Here is a 17,467-nt window from a genome sequence, read left to right on the forward strand (position 1 = left end):
AATGTGGCTGGATCGCCCCTGGAAGGGCTTCATAGAGCGCCGCCTACTCTCTATGGTTATATGAGGCGCGCGTCCCTGCGTGGCCCGGAAGAGGAAGTGGAATTTGCGCAGGCGCGGTGGGTGGCGGGAGAGGCGGTGGCTGAGGTGCCGGAGCAGCGAGTGGAGCTGGTGAGTCGTTCCGGCGCCGGGCGGGGGCCTCGGGCGGGGCGGGGTCTGTGGGGGAGCCTGAGGGGGCAGGGGAAGCAGGAGCTTGGGGAGGGCTGAGGGGCCCTTTCAGGAGGGAGGGCTGGGGAGGCCGGCGGCGGGCGGGGCGTAGAGCGGAGGAGGGTGGTGTTGAGGGGTGGGGCTGACTGTATGGGGTGGGGTGAGTTAGGGAGAAGAGGGGTGAGGCTGGAGTGTTTGGGGCTGGGGGGAGGGTTTGTCTGTAAGTTGGTGGGGCTGACGGTTCCTGGAGGGAGGGCTTAGCGGCAGGGGAAGGGAAGGGAAGGGTGGGCTCTATAGAGCAGTGGTTTCCGACCTTTTTAAGTACAAGATCAGTCTTTTGAATTTTAAGTGCAATCTAGGCTCTTCCCTGCCCTTTCCGTGAAGCCCCACCCTGCTCAGTCCATCCCTTCTTCCTCTGATGCTCGCTCTCCCCCCACCCTCACTCACTTTCACTGTGCTGGGGTAAGGGGTTGGGGTGCAGGAGGGGATGCAGGTTCTAGGCTGGAGCTGAACGGTTTGCAGTGTGTGAGGGGGCTCTGGGCTGAGCTTGGGCCAGACGGTTGGAATGCAGGAGGGGATTAGGTGTGTGAGCTCTGGGAGGTAGTTTGTGTGCAGGACTGGGGCAGGAGGGGGTTGGGGTGCTGGCTCCAGGAGGGGGTTCAGGGCTGCGGCAGGGGGTTGGGGTGCAGGAGGAAGAACAGGGTGCTGGCCCCATGCCCCTCCAGGAAGCTGCCCACAGGTCCTTGCACTGTGCCCCCTGGAAGGAGGGGGCGTGGCAAGTGACTCTGTGTGCTGCCCATCTCTGTAGGTGCTGCCTCTACAGCTCCCATTGGCTGCATTTCCCCATTCACGGCCAATGGGAGCTGCAGGGGTGATGCTTACAGGCAGGAGCAGTGCAGGGCGCGGGGTGGGGGGTGCGGACCCTCCTGCAGGGACATGCTCACCACTTCTAGGAGCAGTGCGTGGCCGGGGCAGGTAGGGAGCCTGCCTTAGCCCCGCTGCACCACCGGACTTTTAGCAGCCAGACATGGCACTCTACCGTTTGGTGACCTTTGCTATAGAGGGTGAGGCTTGGGAGCTCTGTGGGGGTGGGTGGGCTGATGGTATCTGGAGGAGGGTTGACTTAGTGCTAATGTTAATCCTTACTTAGCTCTTATCATTAGTAGGTCTCAAAAGATTTGTAAAGGAGGGTCAGTGCCCTCCCCCATTTTACAGAGGGGGAAACTGAAGCACAGAGTTGAAATGAGGCCCCCGGATCAGTAGCTGAATAGAGCCCAAGTCTTTTGAGTCTAGTTCAGTTCTCTACCCACTGGGCTACATTCTAGGGAAGGGACGGGTGGAGTGTAGGTTACTGAAATTATGGAGGTATTTTTGTAGAGGACAGTGCTAAGGTTGTTGGGCCGGTGTGGTGAGTCAGGGAGAGGAGGATCTCTAGTGGTTAGAGAGGGGTTGGGTTATAGTGGGTGTGTCTGGGAAGGCTAGGAGTGTCTGTAGTGATGGGTGGTCTGTGCTGAGGCTGAAAGTATCTGGCTCTGGGCAGGATTGGGATGGGAGTGGATGGTAGAAGATGTTTCTGAATGAGTGGAGAGAGGATCTGAGGAGAGGGAGGTGGGGATGAGGGTGTCTGGAGAACGGAGGGATGGTGTCTTTCTGGTGAATGAAGGGTGAGGGTGTTCATAGGGGAGGATGCATCTCGTGAAGATGGGCCAAGAGCAGGATCTCTAAAAGGGCTGAGGGTGTCTTCTGGGAGGGAGGAAGGGGGTGCAGAGTCAGAGGAAGGGGCTAGTTGGTATTTGGAGCCAATGATGGGGCTGCAGGTGCATGTGGAAGGGAGGGAGTTATCCCTGAGGTCGGGTGCTCTGCAGAAAGTGGAGAATTCAGGGGCCTTTGATGGGGCTGTCACAGATTCACAGATCCGGTGCTCTTTGCAGCCTTGGAATAGTCTCTGGAATGACCTTTTCAGTGTGTCAACCCCTTTAGGGTCACATTCTCTTACTGGGGTAAGTCCCGTGGCTTCACCGCCTCCTGGGACTGGACCTCAGAGCCTTTATCACCCGTGCTAACTCTGTGAGCTTCCCTCAGTGAGTCCACTGGAATTGGACACCTGGGGAAGACTTGAACACCCAAAGGGAGCAATGCAGCCCTGACTGCCTGACTCTGGAGTGACTAAGTCAGTGTTAAAACAGAAGGATTTATCGGAATACTCAAGGAGCTGACTGAAGAGATATCTGAGCCACTAGTGGGGAGGAATAGCTCAGTGGTTTGAGCATTGGCCTGCTAAACCCAGGGTTGTGAGTTCAATACTTGAGGGGGCCATTTAGGGAACTGGGGTAAAAATCTGTCTGGGGATTGGTCCTGCTTTGAGCAGGGGGTTGGACTAGATGACCTCCTGAGGTCCCTTCCAACTCTGATATTCTGTGATCTTCAAAAAGTCATGGAAGACAGGAAAGATTCCAGAGGACTGGAAAATGGCACTGTATTTGCCCATCTGTAAAAAGGGAAATAAGGACAACCCAGGGAATTACAAACCAGTCAGCTTAACTTCAGTACCCAGAAAGATAATGGAGCAAATAATTAAGCAATCATTGTGCAAACACCTAGATCAGGAGTGGGCTAACTACAGCCACCGGCCGGATCTGGGCCACTAGTCATTTTGATCCAGCCCTTGAGCTCCTGCTGGGGACACTCCATGCGGCTCCTGGAAGCAGCAGCTTGGCTCCCTCCTGTGCTCCAGCTGTGGAGCAGGGTTGGGGGCTGTTCCATGCAGCTCCCGGAAGCAGAGTCATGGCCCTCCTTCAGGCTCCTACACGTAGGGGCTGTTACCTCAGTTCCCCATAAAACCAACCCAGGGTCACTCTTGTATTAGTTTTATTATGATGCCGCTGTTGCATCAGACAGAAAAGAGCTGGAGCTTATCCACACACCCACACTTTACCACATTCATACCCTCATGCACCCAAACACTTACACAGGCGGAGAGTTACTGGAGACAGCATGGAAGCCGAGAAGCCAAAGTGTGGCAGATCTGGTGTGTCTGCCTGTGGTCATGAATCCAGGCTGGTGAGCAGCCAAGGAGCAGCAGCTTGTGTGCATGCCTTCTTCCTTTTTCTGGAACTGAGTGACTCCTGTCACATACACTCAGTTTTCGTTCTGTGTCTGTCACCGAGAAGCATTCCCAGACCAGTTTCCTTCATGCATACCCGGTTCTTCTTTTCTTTACAGCACCCCATGATTGCCTTCTCAGGGCAGATTACATCAGACACTCTTGGCTCTGGGCTCTTCTCCTTGCAGTTCCTCTCCACACAGTACCACATACACTCCCTTGTTCACACTCCCTTATCTTCCCCATGCACTCCCTTGTTCACGCACTCTGGTTGCGTGATGGGATATTACAAAGCTTGGAAGTTCATACAAATGGTAACTTGAAAAGATTACAAAACTTAAAAGGCTATGTTAACAATAACTCAAGTTACAAAGTCTGCAGAAAGGTTGCAGAATGTATTGATACAAGTTACAGATCTTGCAATCATATTTGAGGGGAGGCTTTACATAGCAGGGGCAGCCAGGGGCCTCCCCTCTGCACACTCTCCCTACCCCAAGAGACGCCCCTGCAGCTCCCATTGACTGGGAACCTCATCTAATGGGAGCTGCAGGGGTGATGCCTGCGAGTGGGGCCATGTGCTGTGCCTCGCGTAGGAACCGGAGCAGGGATATGCCGCTGTTCCCTGGAGTTGCTTGAGGTAAGGGCTGCCTGGGGCCTGCACCCCGACCCTCTCCCTGTGCCTCAGCCCCCCTGCCCCGCCCCTGATCTCCCTCTTTCATTCCAGATCCCTCAATCCCAGCCCAGAGCCCCCTCTTGTACCCCAAACCTCTCATCCCCAGCACCACCCTGGAGACCTCACCCTCGCACAGCCCTGCACCCTCCCATATCCCCCTCCTGCCCTCTGAACCCCTCGATCCCAGCCTGGAGCACCCTCCTACATCCCAAACTCCTCATCCCCATCCCCAGCCCCACCCCAGAGCCCGCACCTCCAGCCGGTGGCCTCACCCCCTCCCACACCCCAACTCCAATTTTATGAGCATTCATGGCTCACCATGCAATTTCTATTCCCGGATGTGGCCCTTGGGCCAACAAGTTTGCCCACCCCTGACCTAGATGATAAGCTGATAAGTAACAGTCAGAATGGATTTGTCAAGAACCTATTGAGTCAAACCAATCTAAATCTTTCTTTGACAGGGTAACAGTCCTTATGGATAGAGGGGAAGCCGTAGATGTGGTATATCTTGACTTTATTAAGGCTTTTGATACTGTCTCGCGTTACAGTCTCATAAATAAACTAGGGAAATACAACCTACATGGAGCTACTATAAAGTAGGTGCATAACTAGTTGGAAAACTGTTCCTAGAGTAGTTATCAGTAGGGCTATCAAGCACTTAAATCAATTGCGCTTAATAATAGAAAACCATTTATTTAAATATTTTTGGATGTTTTCTATGTTTTCTAATATATTGATTTCAGTTACAACACAGAATACAAAGTGTACAGTGATCACTTTTTTTATTACAAATATTTGCACCGTAAAAAACAAAAATAGTATTTTTCAATTCACCCAATACCAGTACTGTAGTGTAATCTCTTTATCATGAAAGTTTAATTTACAAATGTTGAATTAGGTACAAAAAAACCCTGCATTCAAAAATAAAACAATGTCAATCTTCAGAGCCTACAAGTCAACTCAGTCTTATTTCCTCTTGTTCAGCCAATCACTCAGACAAGTAAGTTTGTTTACATTTGGAGGAGATAATGCTGCCCGATTCTGGTTCACAATGTGACCTGAAGATGAGAGCAGGCATTCACATGGCCCTGTTGTAACCAGCGTCGCAAGATAGTTATGTGCCAGATGCGTTAAAGATTCATATGTCTGTTCATGCTTCAACCAGTATTCCAGAGGACATTTGTCCATGGTGATGATGGGTTCTGCTCTATAACAATCCAAAGCAGTCCAGGCCGGCACATGTCCATTTTCATCATCTGAGTTAGATGCCACCAGCAGAAGGCTGATTTTCTTTTTTGGTAGTTTGGGTTCTGTAGTTTCCGCGTCGGAGTGTTGCTAAAAGACTTCTGAAAGCATGCTCCACACCATGTCCCTCTCAGATAATGGAAGACTCTTCAGATTCTTAAACCTTGGATTGAGTGCTGTAGCTATCTTTAGATATCTCACATTGGTACCTTCTTTGCGTGTTGTCAAATCTGCATCGAAAGAGTTCTTAAAATGAACATGTGCTGAGTCATTATCTGGGACTACTATTACCATATGAAATATATGGCAGAATGTGAGTAAAACAGTGCTGGAGACATACAATTTTCCTTCAAGGAATTCAGTCACAAATTTAATTAACCCCTTATTTTTTTAGTGAGTGTCATCAGCATGGAAGCATGTCCTCTGGAATGGTGGCCAAAGCATAAAGAGACATACGAATGTTTAGCATATCTGACATGTAAATACCTTACAATGCCAGCTACAAAAGTCCCATACGAACGCTTGTTCTCGCTTTCTGGTGATATAAATAAGAGTGGGCAGTGTTATCTCCCATAAATGTAAACAAACTTGGTTGTCTTAGCGATTGGCTGAACAAGAAGTAGGACTGAGTGGAGTTGTAGGATCTAAAGTTTTACGTTGTTTTGTTTTTGAGTGCAGTTATGTAACAAACTACATCTGTAAGTTGCATTTTCACAATAGAGGCTTCACTGCAGTGCTTGTATGAGATTAATTGAAAAATACTGTTTATCATTTTTACAGTGCAAATATTTGTAATGAAAAAATAATATAAAGTGAGCCGTGTACACTTTGTATTCTGTGTTGTAATTGAAATCAATGTGTTTGAAAATGTAGAGAAAATTCCAAAAATATTTAATAAATTTCAATTGATATTCTGTTTTTAATATTGTGACTAAAATGCGATTAAGCACAATTAATTTTTTTGACTTAATCGTGTGAATTAACTGTGATTAATCAACAGCCCTAGTTATCGATGGTTCACGGTCAAACTGGAAGGGTATATCAAGTGAGGTCCCACAGGGATCACTTCTAGGTCTGGTTCTGTTCAGTATCTTCATCAGTGATTTAGATAATGGCACAGAGAGTACACTTATAAAGTTTGTGGACAATACTAAGTTGGGAGGGGTTGCAAGTACTTTGGAGGATAGGATTAAAATTCAAAATGATCTCAACAAACTGGAGAAATGGTCTGAAGTAAATAGGATGTAATTCAATAAGAACCAATGTAAAATACTCCACTTTAGAAGGAACAACCAGTTGCATACATGCAAAATGGGAAATGACTATCTAGGAAGGAGTTCCCCAGAAAGAGATCGGGGGATCATAATGGATCACAAGGTAAATCTGAGTCAATGGTGTAACGCTGTTCCAAAAAAAGCAAACATCATTCTGGGATGTAATAGCAGGAATATTGTAAGCAAAACATGAAGTAATTCTTCTGCTCTACTCCCCATTGATTACGCCTCAACTGGAGTATTGTATCCAGTTCTGGGCACCACATTTCAGGAAAGATGTGGACAAATTGGAGAAAGTCCAGAGAAGAGTAACAAAAATTATTCAAGATCTAGAAAACATGACTTATGAGAGAAGATTGAAAAAATTGGATTTGCTTAGTCTGGAGAAGAGAAGACTGAGAGGGGGCATAAGTTTTCAGGGACACAAAAAGTTGTTAAAAGAAAGAGGGAGAAAAATTGTTCTCCTTAACCCCTGAGGATAGGACAAGAAGCAATGGGCTTAAATTGCAGCAAGGGTGGTTTAGGTTGGACATTAGGAAAAAATTCCTAACTGTCAGAGTAGTTAAGCAGTGGAATAAATTGCCTAGGAACGTTGTGGAATCTCTGTCATTGGAGATTTTTAAGAGCAGGTTGGACAAACACCTGTCAGGGGTGGTCTAGAATAATACTTAGTCCTGCCTTGAGTGCAGGGGACTGGACTAGATGACCTCTCGAGGTCCCTTCCAGTCCTATGATTCTGTTACAGGGGTAGGCAACTTATGGCACTCGTGCCGAAGGTGGCACGCAAGCTGATTTTCAGTGGCACTCACACTGCCCGGGTCCTGGCCGCTGGTCCAGGGGGCTCTGCATTTTAACTTAATTTTAAATGAAGCTTCTTAAACATTTTTAAAATCTCATTTACTTTACATACAACAATAGTTTTGTTGGCTATTATAGACTTATAGAAAGAGACCTTCTAAAAACATTAAAATCTATTACCGGCATGTGAAACCTTAAATCAGAGTGAGTAAATGAAGATTCGACACAACGCAGCTTAGAAAGTCCTTGGTTAGCATAGAGAATAGAAAGTTACAGCAAAGTCCGTCTGGGTCAGTCCAGAGCTCTCCCTGACCCCCGTTGAGTCCCAGTCCAGAAGTAGAGAGCTTGCTTCCAGCCATTCACACTGAACAAACCCCAATGGCTCCTCTTTGTTTTTTGTTCTTGTTCCTGGACAGCCATTGTCATCTGGTCTCCTCCTCAGGCCTTTGCTCTCCGGCTGCTCACAGTTGGCTGGTTTCCTGCTGAGGGTGGGACCCCCTGTCATTAGTTGCTAGGTACCAAATGGTGGGGCAGTTGTAATGGCCATTGTCTGTTGGGACTGTCCATGGGCATGGGTCCCCTCTAGCCCCAGACAGCCAGGCCAAAGTCATACCTATATCTCTGGGCCTCTGCAAAAAGCAAACAACCCTTTCCCCCCCACCGAGTTAACCAGGTACCACATAGGGAAACTGAGGCACACACAACATTCACACAATGTTATGAAAAATTCCCACTCCATCACAGGGGGATCTCTAGGAAGGCTGAAGAGGAGAATGAGGCTGAAGGGATCTGGACAGGGCTTAGTATTGAGGTGCCTTTGCAGGAGTAGGCTAGGGAGGAGTTGGGGGTATCTGCATGGGAGGTTGGAGGGGTCTGCTGAAGGAGAATGGGAGCTAATGAGTGGGGAATCTGGAAGGGGAATGGTGCTGGAGAATTTGGGGGGTTGTTGGAGGTGGGGAGAGGTGATCTCAGGAGCTGGGGGATAGGGAGTAGGACAAATGCATGGGGACAGGACTGGAAGCACTCGGGTATTAAATTTTGTTGCTTGGGGCAAGAGTCCTGGAAGGGGGCCAGAAGTACTGGGAGAGGGGAGCAGGGAAATGGACTGAGACTCCTGGGTGGAGGAGGTTGGTCCTGGGACATCAGTCTCCCTTCCCAAACTTAAAGCTTCTAACTAAAACCATCATGTGTCCAGTCCTCCTCCTGTGTGTGAGGTGTGTATAAGCAAGTTGACTAGGAAAAATGCCTCAAGAAAAACCTTTGCTTCATGAAAAGTCCAAGGCTACCATTCTCTCCTCCTGTCAGATCAGAGTGTGATAGACTTGAGTTACAAGACTAGGAAGTTGGTTAATTCCTGATCTGAGAATTCCCTGACCTGTGGACAGAAAATATAAAACGGGGGGCGCAGGGGGGTGTTTAAGTACAAATAACCATTTTTTGTATTTTTGACTACTTTTGTTGACCATGTACCAAAGCTCTGTCAGCTTTTATTACTCCCTTAGCTACGTGTTAGCACCATGTGTTCTGCTCCTGGCGTCTCCATAGATGAGTCCATTTCCAGTGGCTTCATTAGATTGCAGTTGTCTTGTTTACTTGTGTATGCAGGCAATTCAGTGAGCTGGCACTGTGGGTGAATAGTTCAAACATTAATTTAAGAATCCTGGGTAAAATTTGACACTAGCCGTCAGGTGTCTTGGAAGCTGTTTTTATTGGCTTCTTCCCAGAAAAATAAAACTTGAACACTTTATGAAACAGATTTCTCTCCTGTGATTCAGGGCTTGTTTATTTTAAGTAAGTTACAATTTCTACAACTACAATGGGAAACTAAAAGCTGAAGTTGGGCATCTATACAGAGATAAAATTGAAATATTTCATCCAGTCTCATCGCAGCTGAGAGTTATGATAAAGGTGTTAGGCTTCCTACAACTAATTAATATTTTTACATTACAATCGTGATGAAAGGCTCTGCTGTGCAGGCTTTGCAAACAGACAAGTCTTGGCCCATATTCTGATCTTCCTTAAGTTTTTGGCTTTTTGTTTTTTTAAAAAGGCAAGAAGGGACCGTTAGGTCTATTCTGACCTCCTGCATAATGCCAGCCATAGACTTTCATCTCGTTACCGCTTTATTGAGCCCAATAACTTCCCTCAGTTACATTCAGACTGGCATACATGACAGAGGAGATATATATAGAACTGGTGTATACATCCCCTCTTCTATAGATAGCACTGGGCACTAGCTATTCTTGAACAGTGTGTAACGGTACCTCCCATAAGGCTTTATGGGAATATGACATGACTGGAATGTTTTGTGTTGCCTGTGCCATGTAACATATCTCTGTAAAGGTTATGGTCTATATCTATGCATCCTATCTGTGCACATATATCATTTTGTATTTGAGATTAAGAATATTGGTTAATTTCTTGTGAGTTTTTTCAATTGAATGAAGCTGCGAAGGAACTGGTCAGCTTCTTTAGGAAGGAATTCGCAAGGTTAAGTACCCCATCAGGAAGCACTTGGGAACAATACATCTTGGAATGCTCCAATCCACATAAGTCTTCCTGAAGACGTACAAAATACTATGTGGACAATGGCTTCTGCCTGCAAAGACTGTGAGTCATGCATGAACATGTGACTTGCCCAGGTGACTCCAGAACCATATTGGAGCTGGACTTTGCATAGGAGTGAGGAGGGGGGGGGGTCTCTACCCACAAGAGAGAGTCTATTTAAATCCAAGGGAGACCCCTCCATTTTGTCTTCAGCTGGCTAAAGAAGGATCCTCTCAACCCCCCAGGGTACTGGAAGGAAACTAGAACAAAGTACAGTAACTGCAGGGGGTGTGAGTAATTGCTGGACCCAGGCTAAAAGGAGACTAGTCTGTAAAAGGGAGCATTCTGGAACTGGTGAGGAACTTATCTGTATTCAGTTTGATTAGACTTAGATTTACGCATTTTATTTTATTTTGCTTGGTGACTTACTTTGTTCTGTCTGTTACTACTTGGAACCACTTAAATTCTGCTTGCTGTATTTAATAAAATCACTTTTTTTACTTAATTAACTCAGAGTATGTATTAATACCTGGGGGAGCAAACAGCTGTGCATCTTTCTCTATCAGTGTTATAGAGGGCGAGCAATTTATGAGTTTACCCTGCATAAGCTTTATACAGGGTAAAATGGATTTATTTGGGTTTAGACCCCATTGAGAATTGGGCATCTGAGTGCAATGACAAGCACACTTCTGTTAGCTTTTTTCAGGTAAACCAGCAGCTTTGGGGCAGGTAATTCAAACCCTCGGTCTTTGTTGGAGCAGACGGGAGTGTCTAGCTCAGCAAGACAGGGTGCTGGAGTCCTGAACTGGCAGGGAAAACAGGAGCAGAGGTAGTCTTGGCACATCAGGTGGCAGCTCCCAAGGGGGTTTCTGTGATCCAACCCGTCACAGTGTTCTCAGAGGTTTGGCTGATGGCGGTTAATGAATCTGAATTGTGGTGTCTCTGATCTGTGGAAGACCTGTTAGAATCTGAGAGCACAACTAAAAGGGACTTTTGTGGGCATCTGTCCACCACGGAACCACTGGAATCTTACTATGATTAGTAGGATCTTGTAAATAGTAAGTACTAGCACTTGTTTCTTAGAGCGGATAAGATCTTTCATTTTGCACCAAAATATATTTCACACGCATTCAAGTCCCCAAATCCTAACTGAGTGGGTGCAGCTAACATTGATCTGTGGTCCAGCAGGATTTAGGGCTCTGTGGCATATGTTGCCTCTTTTTACAGTGTCTGACTTTCTCTTCTTTTAGATCAAGCACCAGCCAATATGTCATCCACCTCCCAGAAGCATCGGGACTTTGTGGCTGAGCCCATGGGGGAGAAGCCCGTGGGAACTCTGGCTGGAATTGGGGATGTTCTTGGAAAGAAATTGGCGGACAAAGGCTTTGACAAGGTCTCTGGAACCTTTTTTTTTTGCACAGCTCTCTGTATCTTTGGAGAGAGGGAGTTCAGAAAGCTCAGCTCTGGCTGGGTCAGTGGCTTGAGTGAAACTGTGGGAAATTGGGGCTTGAAATTGATCCACCAGCAATTTTGGAGCATCTTGGATAACTACAAAGGGCAAAAGTTCCTCTTAAATCATATGCCAGCACAGGGCACCTTCTCCCTGCATTTCTCCTGTCACAAGGGAAGATGGCCCTTTGAGAGGATTATGGCTCTTCTAGTGGAGAGAGAGGATAGTTACATGCTGGGGCAGCATGGAATTTAGAACCAGACTTGTTGGGAGGGGATAGGAAGGCAGCCTGAATTTAGGGAGAGCAGATGTGGGATTGAGTGCTCCATTAAAGAGCAGACAGAATAGCCAAGGAGGAGGCTTAGGGTTTGTCTACATCAGAAAGTTGCAGCGCTGGTGAGGGAGTTACAGCGCTGCAACTTTGAAGGTGTACACATCTGCAGGGCACCACCAGCGCTGCAACTCCCTGTTTGCAGCGCTGGCCGTACTCCCGTTTTGTCTCGGGTGTAGAGGATCCAGCGCTGGTGATCCAGCGCTGGTAATCCAATGTAGACACTTACCAGTGCTTTTCTTGACCTCCGTGGAAGGAAGAAGCCTCTGGTAATCAAGCTGGTCTCCTTTCCCGGTTTGCTCTCTCGTTCCCGGAACCCCGAGCAAGCAGGTCTCCTTCCCTGCGGTTTGCTGGGTGGCTCCGGGAACGCGAGAGCAAACCGCGGCGAAGCTGGTCTCCTTTCCCGGTTTGCGCTCTCGTTCCCGGAACCCCGAGCAAGCAGGTCTCCTTCCCTGCGGTTTGCTGGGTGGCTCCGGGAACGCGAGAGCAAACCGCGGCGAAGCTGGTCTCCTTTCCCGGTTTGCTCTCTCGTTCCCGGAACCCCGAGCAAGCAGGTCTCCTTCCCTGCGGTTTGCAGGGTGGCTCCGGGAACGCGAGAGCAAACCGCGGCGAAGCTGGTCTCCTTTCCCGGTTTGCTCTCGCGTTCCCGGAACCCCGAGCAAGCAGGTCTCCTTCCCTGCGGTTTGCAGGGTGGCTCCGGGAACGCGAGAGCAAACCGCGGCGAAGCTGGTCTCCTTTCCCGGTTTGCTCTCTCATTCCCGGAACCCCGAGCAAGCAGGTCTCCTTCCCTGCGGTTTGCTGGGTGGCTCCGGGAACGCGAGAGCAAACCGCGGTGAAGCTGGTCTCCTTTCCCGGTTTGCTCTCTCGTTCCCGGAACCCCGAGCAAGCAGGTCTCCTTCCCTGCGGTTTGCAGGGTGGTTCGGGGAACGCGAGAGCAAACCGCGGCGAAGCTGGTCTCCTTTCCCGGTTTGCTCTCGCGTTCCCGGAACCCCCCTTGAAGCCGCCCAACAGCGCTGCAGTGTGGCCACATCTAACACCACTTGCAGCGCTGGTTGCTGTAAGTGTGGCCACTCTGCAGCGCTGGCCCTATACAGCTGTACTAATACAGCTGTAACAACCAGCGCTGCAAAATTTTAGATGTAGACATGGCCTTAGACTGTTCTCCAAAGGTTGTAGGTGGGCCTGGGGTAGATGGCAGGGAGAAGAGCCTGCTAGAAGAACCACAGCAGGGATGGGACTAAGACCGGGTGGGCAAACTATGGCCTGCAGGCTGGATCCGGCCCCTCAGGGCTTTGGATCCAGCCTCCGGGGTTGCCACTCCTGTGGAACGGCGGCCAATAGGAGCTTCGGGGGAGGTGCCCACAGGCAAGGGCAGCTCGCTCAGCTCTCTCCATCCCCCTTCCCCCCCCTCCCCAAAGGCTGCAGGGACGTGGTGCCAGCCACTTCCCAAAGCGGAGCGGACGCCATGGTAATGGCAATCCCATGGGCCAGATCCAAAGCCCTGAGGGGCCGGATCCGGCCTGCTCCAGGTAAGCAGTGCTGGGCCAGAGCCCGCACGCTGAACCCCTCCTACCCAGAGCCCCCTGCCTGCACCCCAACCCTCTGCCACAGCCTGCACCTCTCCTGCACCCAGCCCCCTGCCGCACCTTGCTCCCCAACCCCCTGCCTTGAGCCCCCTGCCTGCACCCCAGCACTCTGCCACAGCCTGCACCTCTCCTGCACCCAGCCCCCTGCCACACCTTGCACCCCAATCCCCTGCCCTGAGTCCCTTCCTGCACACCACATCCCCTCCCACACCATAACCCACTGCCCCATACCTACATTCATGGTCCTGCATTCATGGCCCTGCATGCAATTTCCCCAACCAGAGGTGGCCCTTGGGCCAAAAAGTTTGCCCACCCCTGAACTAAGAACCTCTGCGTCAAGAGTGTGAGCCAATTAGGAAGACTTGGTTGGGGAGATCTGTGGTTTGAACTCTTCAGGAGTCTGGTTTATTATTTATCATGCATCTGAGGAAGTGGGTATTCACCCACGAAAGCTCATGCTCCAAAACGTCTGTTAGTCTATAAGGTGCCACAGGATTCTTTGTTGCTGGTTTATTAATGTAAAGGAAGGGATTAGTGAGAAAATGTCTGCTGTCTGAGATCTGATGAACTAGATAAGGGGAAATTGAGGCAGGGCCCAAAACCACATTGGGCAAGTCCTGTCGTAGTAAAAAATAAATTGAGGTATCCTATCTCCTAGAACTGGAAGGGACCGTGAAAGGTCATCGAGTCCAGCCCCCTGCCTTCACTAGCAGAACCAAGTACTGATTTTGCCCCAGATCCCTAAGTGGCCCCTTCAAGGATTGAATTCACAACCCTGGGTTTAGTAGGCCAAATGCTCAAACCACTGAGTTATCCCTCCCCCCAGGTTAGAAACTGAGACAGGTGACAATCTGCCTTAACCACCATCTTCCTTAAAAGATCACTGTCACATACTTACAGGATTGCTCAGGCACTCGGAGTTGGAAGAGCAAGCCTGACCACAGCTTAATCCCTGTTACTTCTTCAGAGGTTCTGAAGCCCTTAATTCCTCTTTCACCAGAACTGATATGCCTTGTAATTGTCATAAATACAAAATCTCCAGGCAATCAATTCTCCAGACCCTTGTTTTAAAATATCCAGCTGCCCTGTGGTGTGAAATCCCTTGTATGTGGAAGGAAATTCTTTCACACACTGTCACCTTGAGTTGTAGAGATCAGAGATCCCAGCCGCTGTGGTTCCGGTGAATGCAAGACTTTTATTTCTACCTTACTTCTATGCCCCCTAGAGGTCACCCTGAATAATGGCTCTAGATGTTCACAACTATCACCAGACTGCATGCTTGTAGGGGTTGGAAGGATAGTGCAGTTGCCAGGAATTCAGGTCTGGGTTCAACTCCACCTGGGCCACAGACTTCCTATGTGACCTTGGGCAAATCCACACTTAAGTTTCTTTGGTGTAGCTGTGTCAGTGAGGGGTGTGACTTTTTTGCTGACCATTAGGCTGGAAAAGCATAGAGGCTGTTACCCCTGCAAGAGGTCTGTTCTGCCAGTACGCAGTCTGCCCTGGGAGGGTTTGCTGTTATAGCTGTGTTGTCAAACCTTAAGTTTAGACAAGGCCTTAACTCATCCTGTGCCTCAGTTTTGTGCCTGTAAAACAGGGATAATGCTCCCATCATTCACTTTCCTGCGAGGTTAAAGCCCATTGATCTGTGAGGTACTCAGCTGCAAATTATGTTAGTATGGAGACTGAGAACCCCTGCCATGGAGCGAACTGGGGGTCACGAGGTTATTACACAGGGGGTCGCGAGCTGTCAGCCTCCTCCCCAAACCCCGCTTTGCCTCTAGCATTTATAATGGTGTTAAATTAAAAACACTTTTTTATATATTTATTGGGGGGAGGGGGGGAGGTTGCACTCAGAGACTTGCTATGTGAAAGGTGTCACCAGTAAAAAAAAGTTTGAGCCTCTGCTCTATGGGACGGTGTAAAAGCTGTTCAGCTATCAGTCAGCGGACAACCTGGGGCTGTGCTATCCTTGCCTCCATTTCGCAGTGGGTTTTGTGTGTATATTAATTATCAGTTGTGATACCCTTTTCCTTTCTGTGCTCAGGCATATGTGGTACTTGGGCAATTCCTGGTTCTGAAGAAAGATGAAGAACTCTTCCGGGAATGGCTGAAAGACACATGTGGAGCCAACGCCAAGCAATCCAGAGACTGTTCTGGCTGCCTGCGGGAGTGGTGCGATGCCTTCTTGTGAATATTGGCTAGTGTTGCCTCCTCACCAGCAGTCACTATTATGGCTTTCATGGTTAGCAGGAAAAAAAAAAAAACTTCCCAACCCTTCCACTTTGTACCCAATCCAAAGGGCAGAATTAAATTAATAATTTATGGAAACCCCTTGGCATTTAGAATGTCTATTTACATGGCTCTGATTTCTAGCCGGAAAGAAAATAATTGTCCCTAGAAGCTGCCGTTAATGTAACTGACCAGATTTCTTCTGGGGAAAGAAGGGGTAATGTTCTATTCTACACCTTTGTTAGATCTGTGTTTGGATTTTATAGATACAAGGTTCTTCACTGTTTCAGACCAGCTAACTCCTAAAGCCTTAATAATCCGCATGCTTGTAAAGGGGAGTGCTTCTATTGTCTTAATTCGAACTCTCATAGATATGCAGCTTGCTCGCTGTTAGTTTAAAAAAAAAGTTGTGGTTTTAAGCTCATTCTGGCTTATTTCTGGAGCAGTTATTTGTGGACCCTCCAGATTGTTTTATGCCACTTGGCTTTCTTTGGAAAAGTAACAGTGGAAGAAAACATTGTAAAGTTTTTTTTAAAAACAATAAAAATCAGCTGTGTTAATATTCAAGAGTTGCTCTTGGTTTAACTTGTTTCCTAGGGGATCTGGGAGATGGCGGAGCAGATGTAGATGGGATGTTGGTTGCAGAAGGGCATAGCACTATGAAGGTGGGGCACATGCTCTTGGAGGCTTAGACCTGGGCTGGAGAACAGGGAGCTGGTGTTGAAAATCTAGTCTGAGCCTGTGAAGGACCTCTGTCCTGCCTACATTTCCCTGAGCTTGTTAGAGGTACTGGTCATTTAAGACATTATGTTTCTACCTTTCAGTTCAGCTCCAACTCTCCTTAAATCCTTATGTGGTCTGGTAGCAGGACCCTAAGGTGTCAGCTTGTGGAGTGCAAGAGAAGGGATACCTGTTTTGGCTGTCCGGTTTCCCCCAGCTCTGTTACCCTAGTCCTTGGGGTTTCTGAATCTGGCACCTTGGGCAACTTCCTGCCAGTATGCTTCCTGACCCAAGGTAGTCCTCAGCCTGTCAGATAGCTGTGCCCCCTGCCTGGGATGCAGCCTATTATCCAAATGTTGCTGGTAACTCACTTAGCTGGAGTTGGGGAGATAGCTATTCTGCCCCTTAACCCCTTAGTGGCTGTGACAATGGGGTTTATATACCCCATCACCAAGGGCAGGCTGTGAACCAGTAACTTGCCAAACTTCATCTGGTGATAGCAATGGTAGAAGCCAAAGTAGTACTGAAAGGGCTCACGTACCATCTAAGCCTGCTTGGAGCTGTCACATCTCCCTATGGCTGAATATTACACTGGGAATGCACATTCCAGGTGTCGACAAATTCCATGGGGCAGAAAAATCTTATCACAGGAAAGTGCCTTGGCAACCAAGAGCCACCCATTGTGTTGGGAAGATTGGCAGAAGTACTGGCCAACATCATCACTTCTACTCTGCAGGCGCTCAATCCTCAGGTGGTGAGGAAGGGCCTTGGTACCTAAGGTAGTTCAGGCAGTTCATGTAGGGGACAGGATTAGAATTTAAAACTACCTTGGCAAATTAAAGAATTTGTCTGAAATCAAGACAAAATTCAGTAAAGACAAGTGCAAAGTATGCTTAGGAAGTCAAAACCAAATGAACCAATACCTGAGGGGGAAGAGCTGGCTAGGTGGCTGTACCGCTGAAAAGGAGCTAGAGATGAGAGCGGATTACAAATTAGACATGAGTCAACAATGTGATGCAGCTGCAACAAAGCCTTAATATTCTGGGGTGTGTTAGCAGGAGTGTTGTATGTAAGATATGGGAGGTAATTGTCCCCTACCTGGCACTGATGAGGCCTCTCCTGGATACCATACTCAATTGTGGGTGCCACAGTTTAGGAATGATGTGAGCAAACTGGATAGAGTCCAGAGGCTTACAAAACCCATGAGGAAAGATTAAAAAATCTGGGCATATTTAGTTTTAAGAAGCAGGGGACTGTAATCAAGCACACAGGGAATCTCAGCTAGCTGTAGCTGTGTAGGGCTC

At 48.3% G+C, this 17,467-nt stretch overlaps 1 protein-coding gene across 1 annotated transcript; it reads left to right on the forward strand.

The window, feature by feature from the left end:
* The first annotated feature begins 70 nt into the window (after window positions 1-70).
* Window positions 71-16,010, forward strand: BANF1 (barrier to autointegration factor 1). Its single transcript, XM_030568676.1, has 3 exons — window positions 71-168; window positions 11,095-11,237; window positions 15,259-16,010. Exons 2-3 carry the CDS (start codon window positions 11,112-11,114, stop codon window positions 15,403-15,405), a joined length of 273 nt encoding a protein of 90 aa, XP_030424536.1. The 5' UTR covers window positions 71-168; window positions 11,095-11,111; the 3' UTR covers window positions 15,406-16,010.
* Window positions 16,011-17,467: the final 1,457 nt, after the last annotated feature.

Source organism: Gopherus evgoodei, chromosome 7, assembly GCF_007399415.2.
Source record: "Gopherus evgoodei ecotype Sinaloan lineage chromosome 7, rGopEvg1_v1.p, whole genome shotgun sequence".
In the NCBI taxonomy this organism is placed as follows: Eukaryota; Metazoa; Chordata; order Testudines; family Testudinidae; genus Gopherus; species Gopherus evgoodei.

Excerpts from the sequence above, each read along its gene's own strand:
- BANF1 (XM_030568676.1), top strand. The coding sequence starts at position 11,112 with ATGTCATCCACCTCCCAGAAGCATCGGGACTTTGTGGCTGAGCCCATG. Across the intron at positions 11,238-15,258 it reads CGGACAAAGGCTTTGACAAG|GCATATGTGGTACTTGGGCA; the intron begins GTCTCTGGAACC and ends TTCTGTGCTCAG.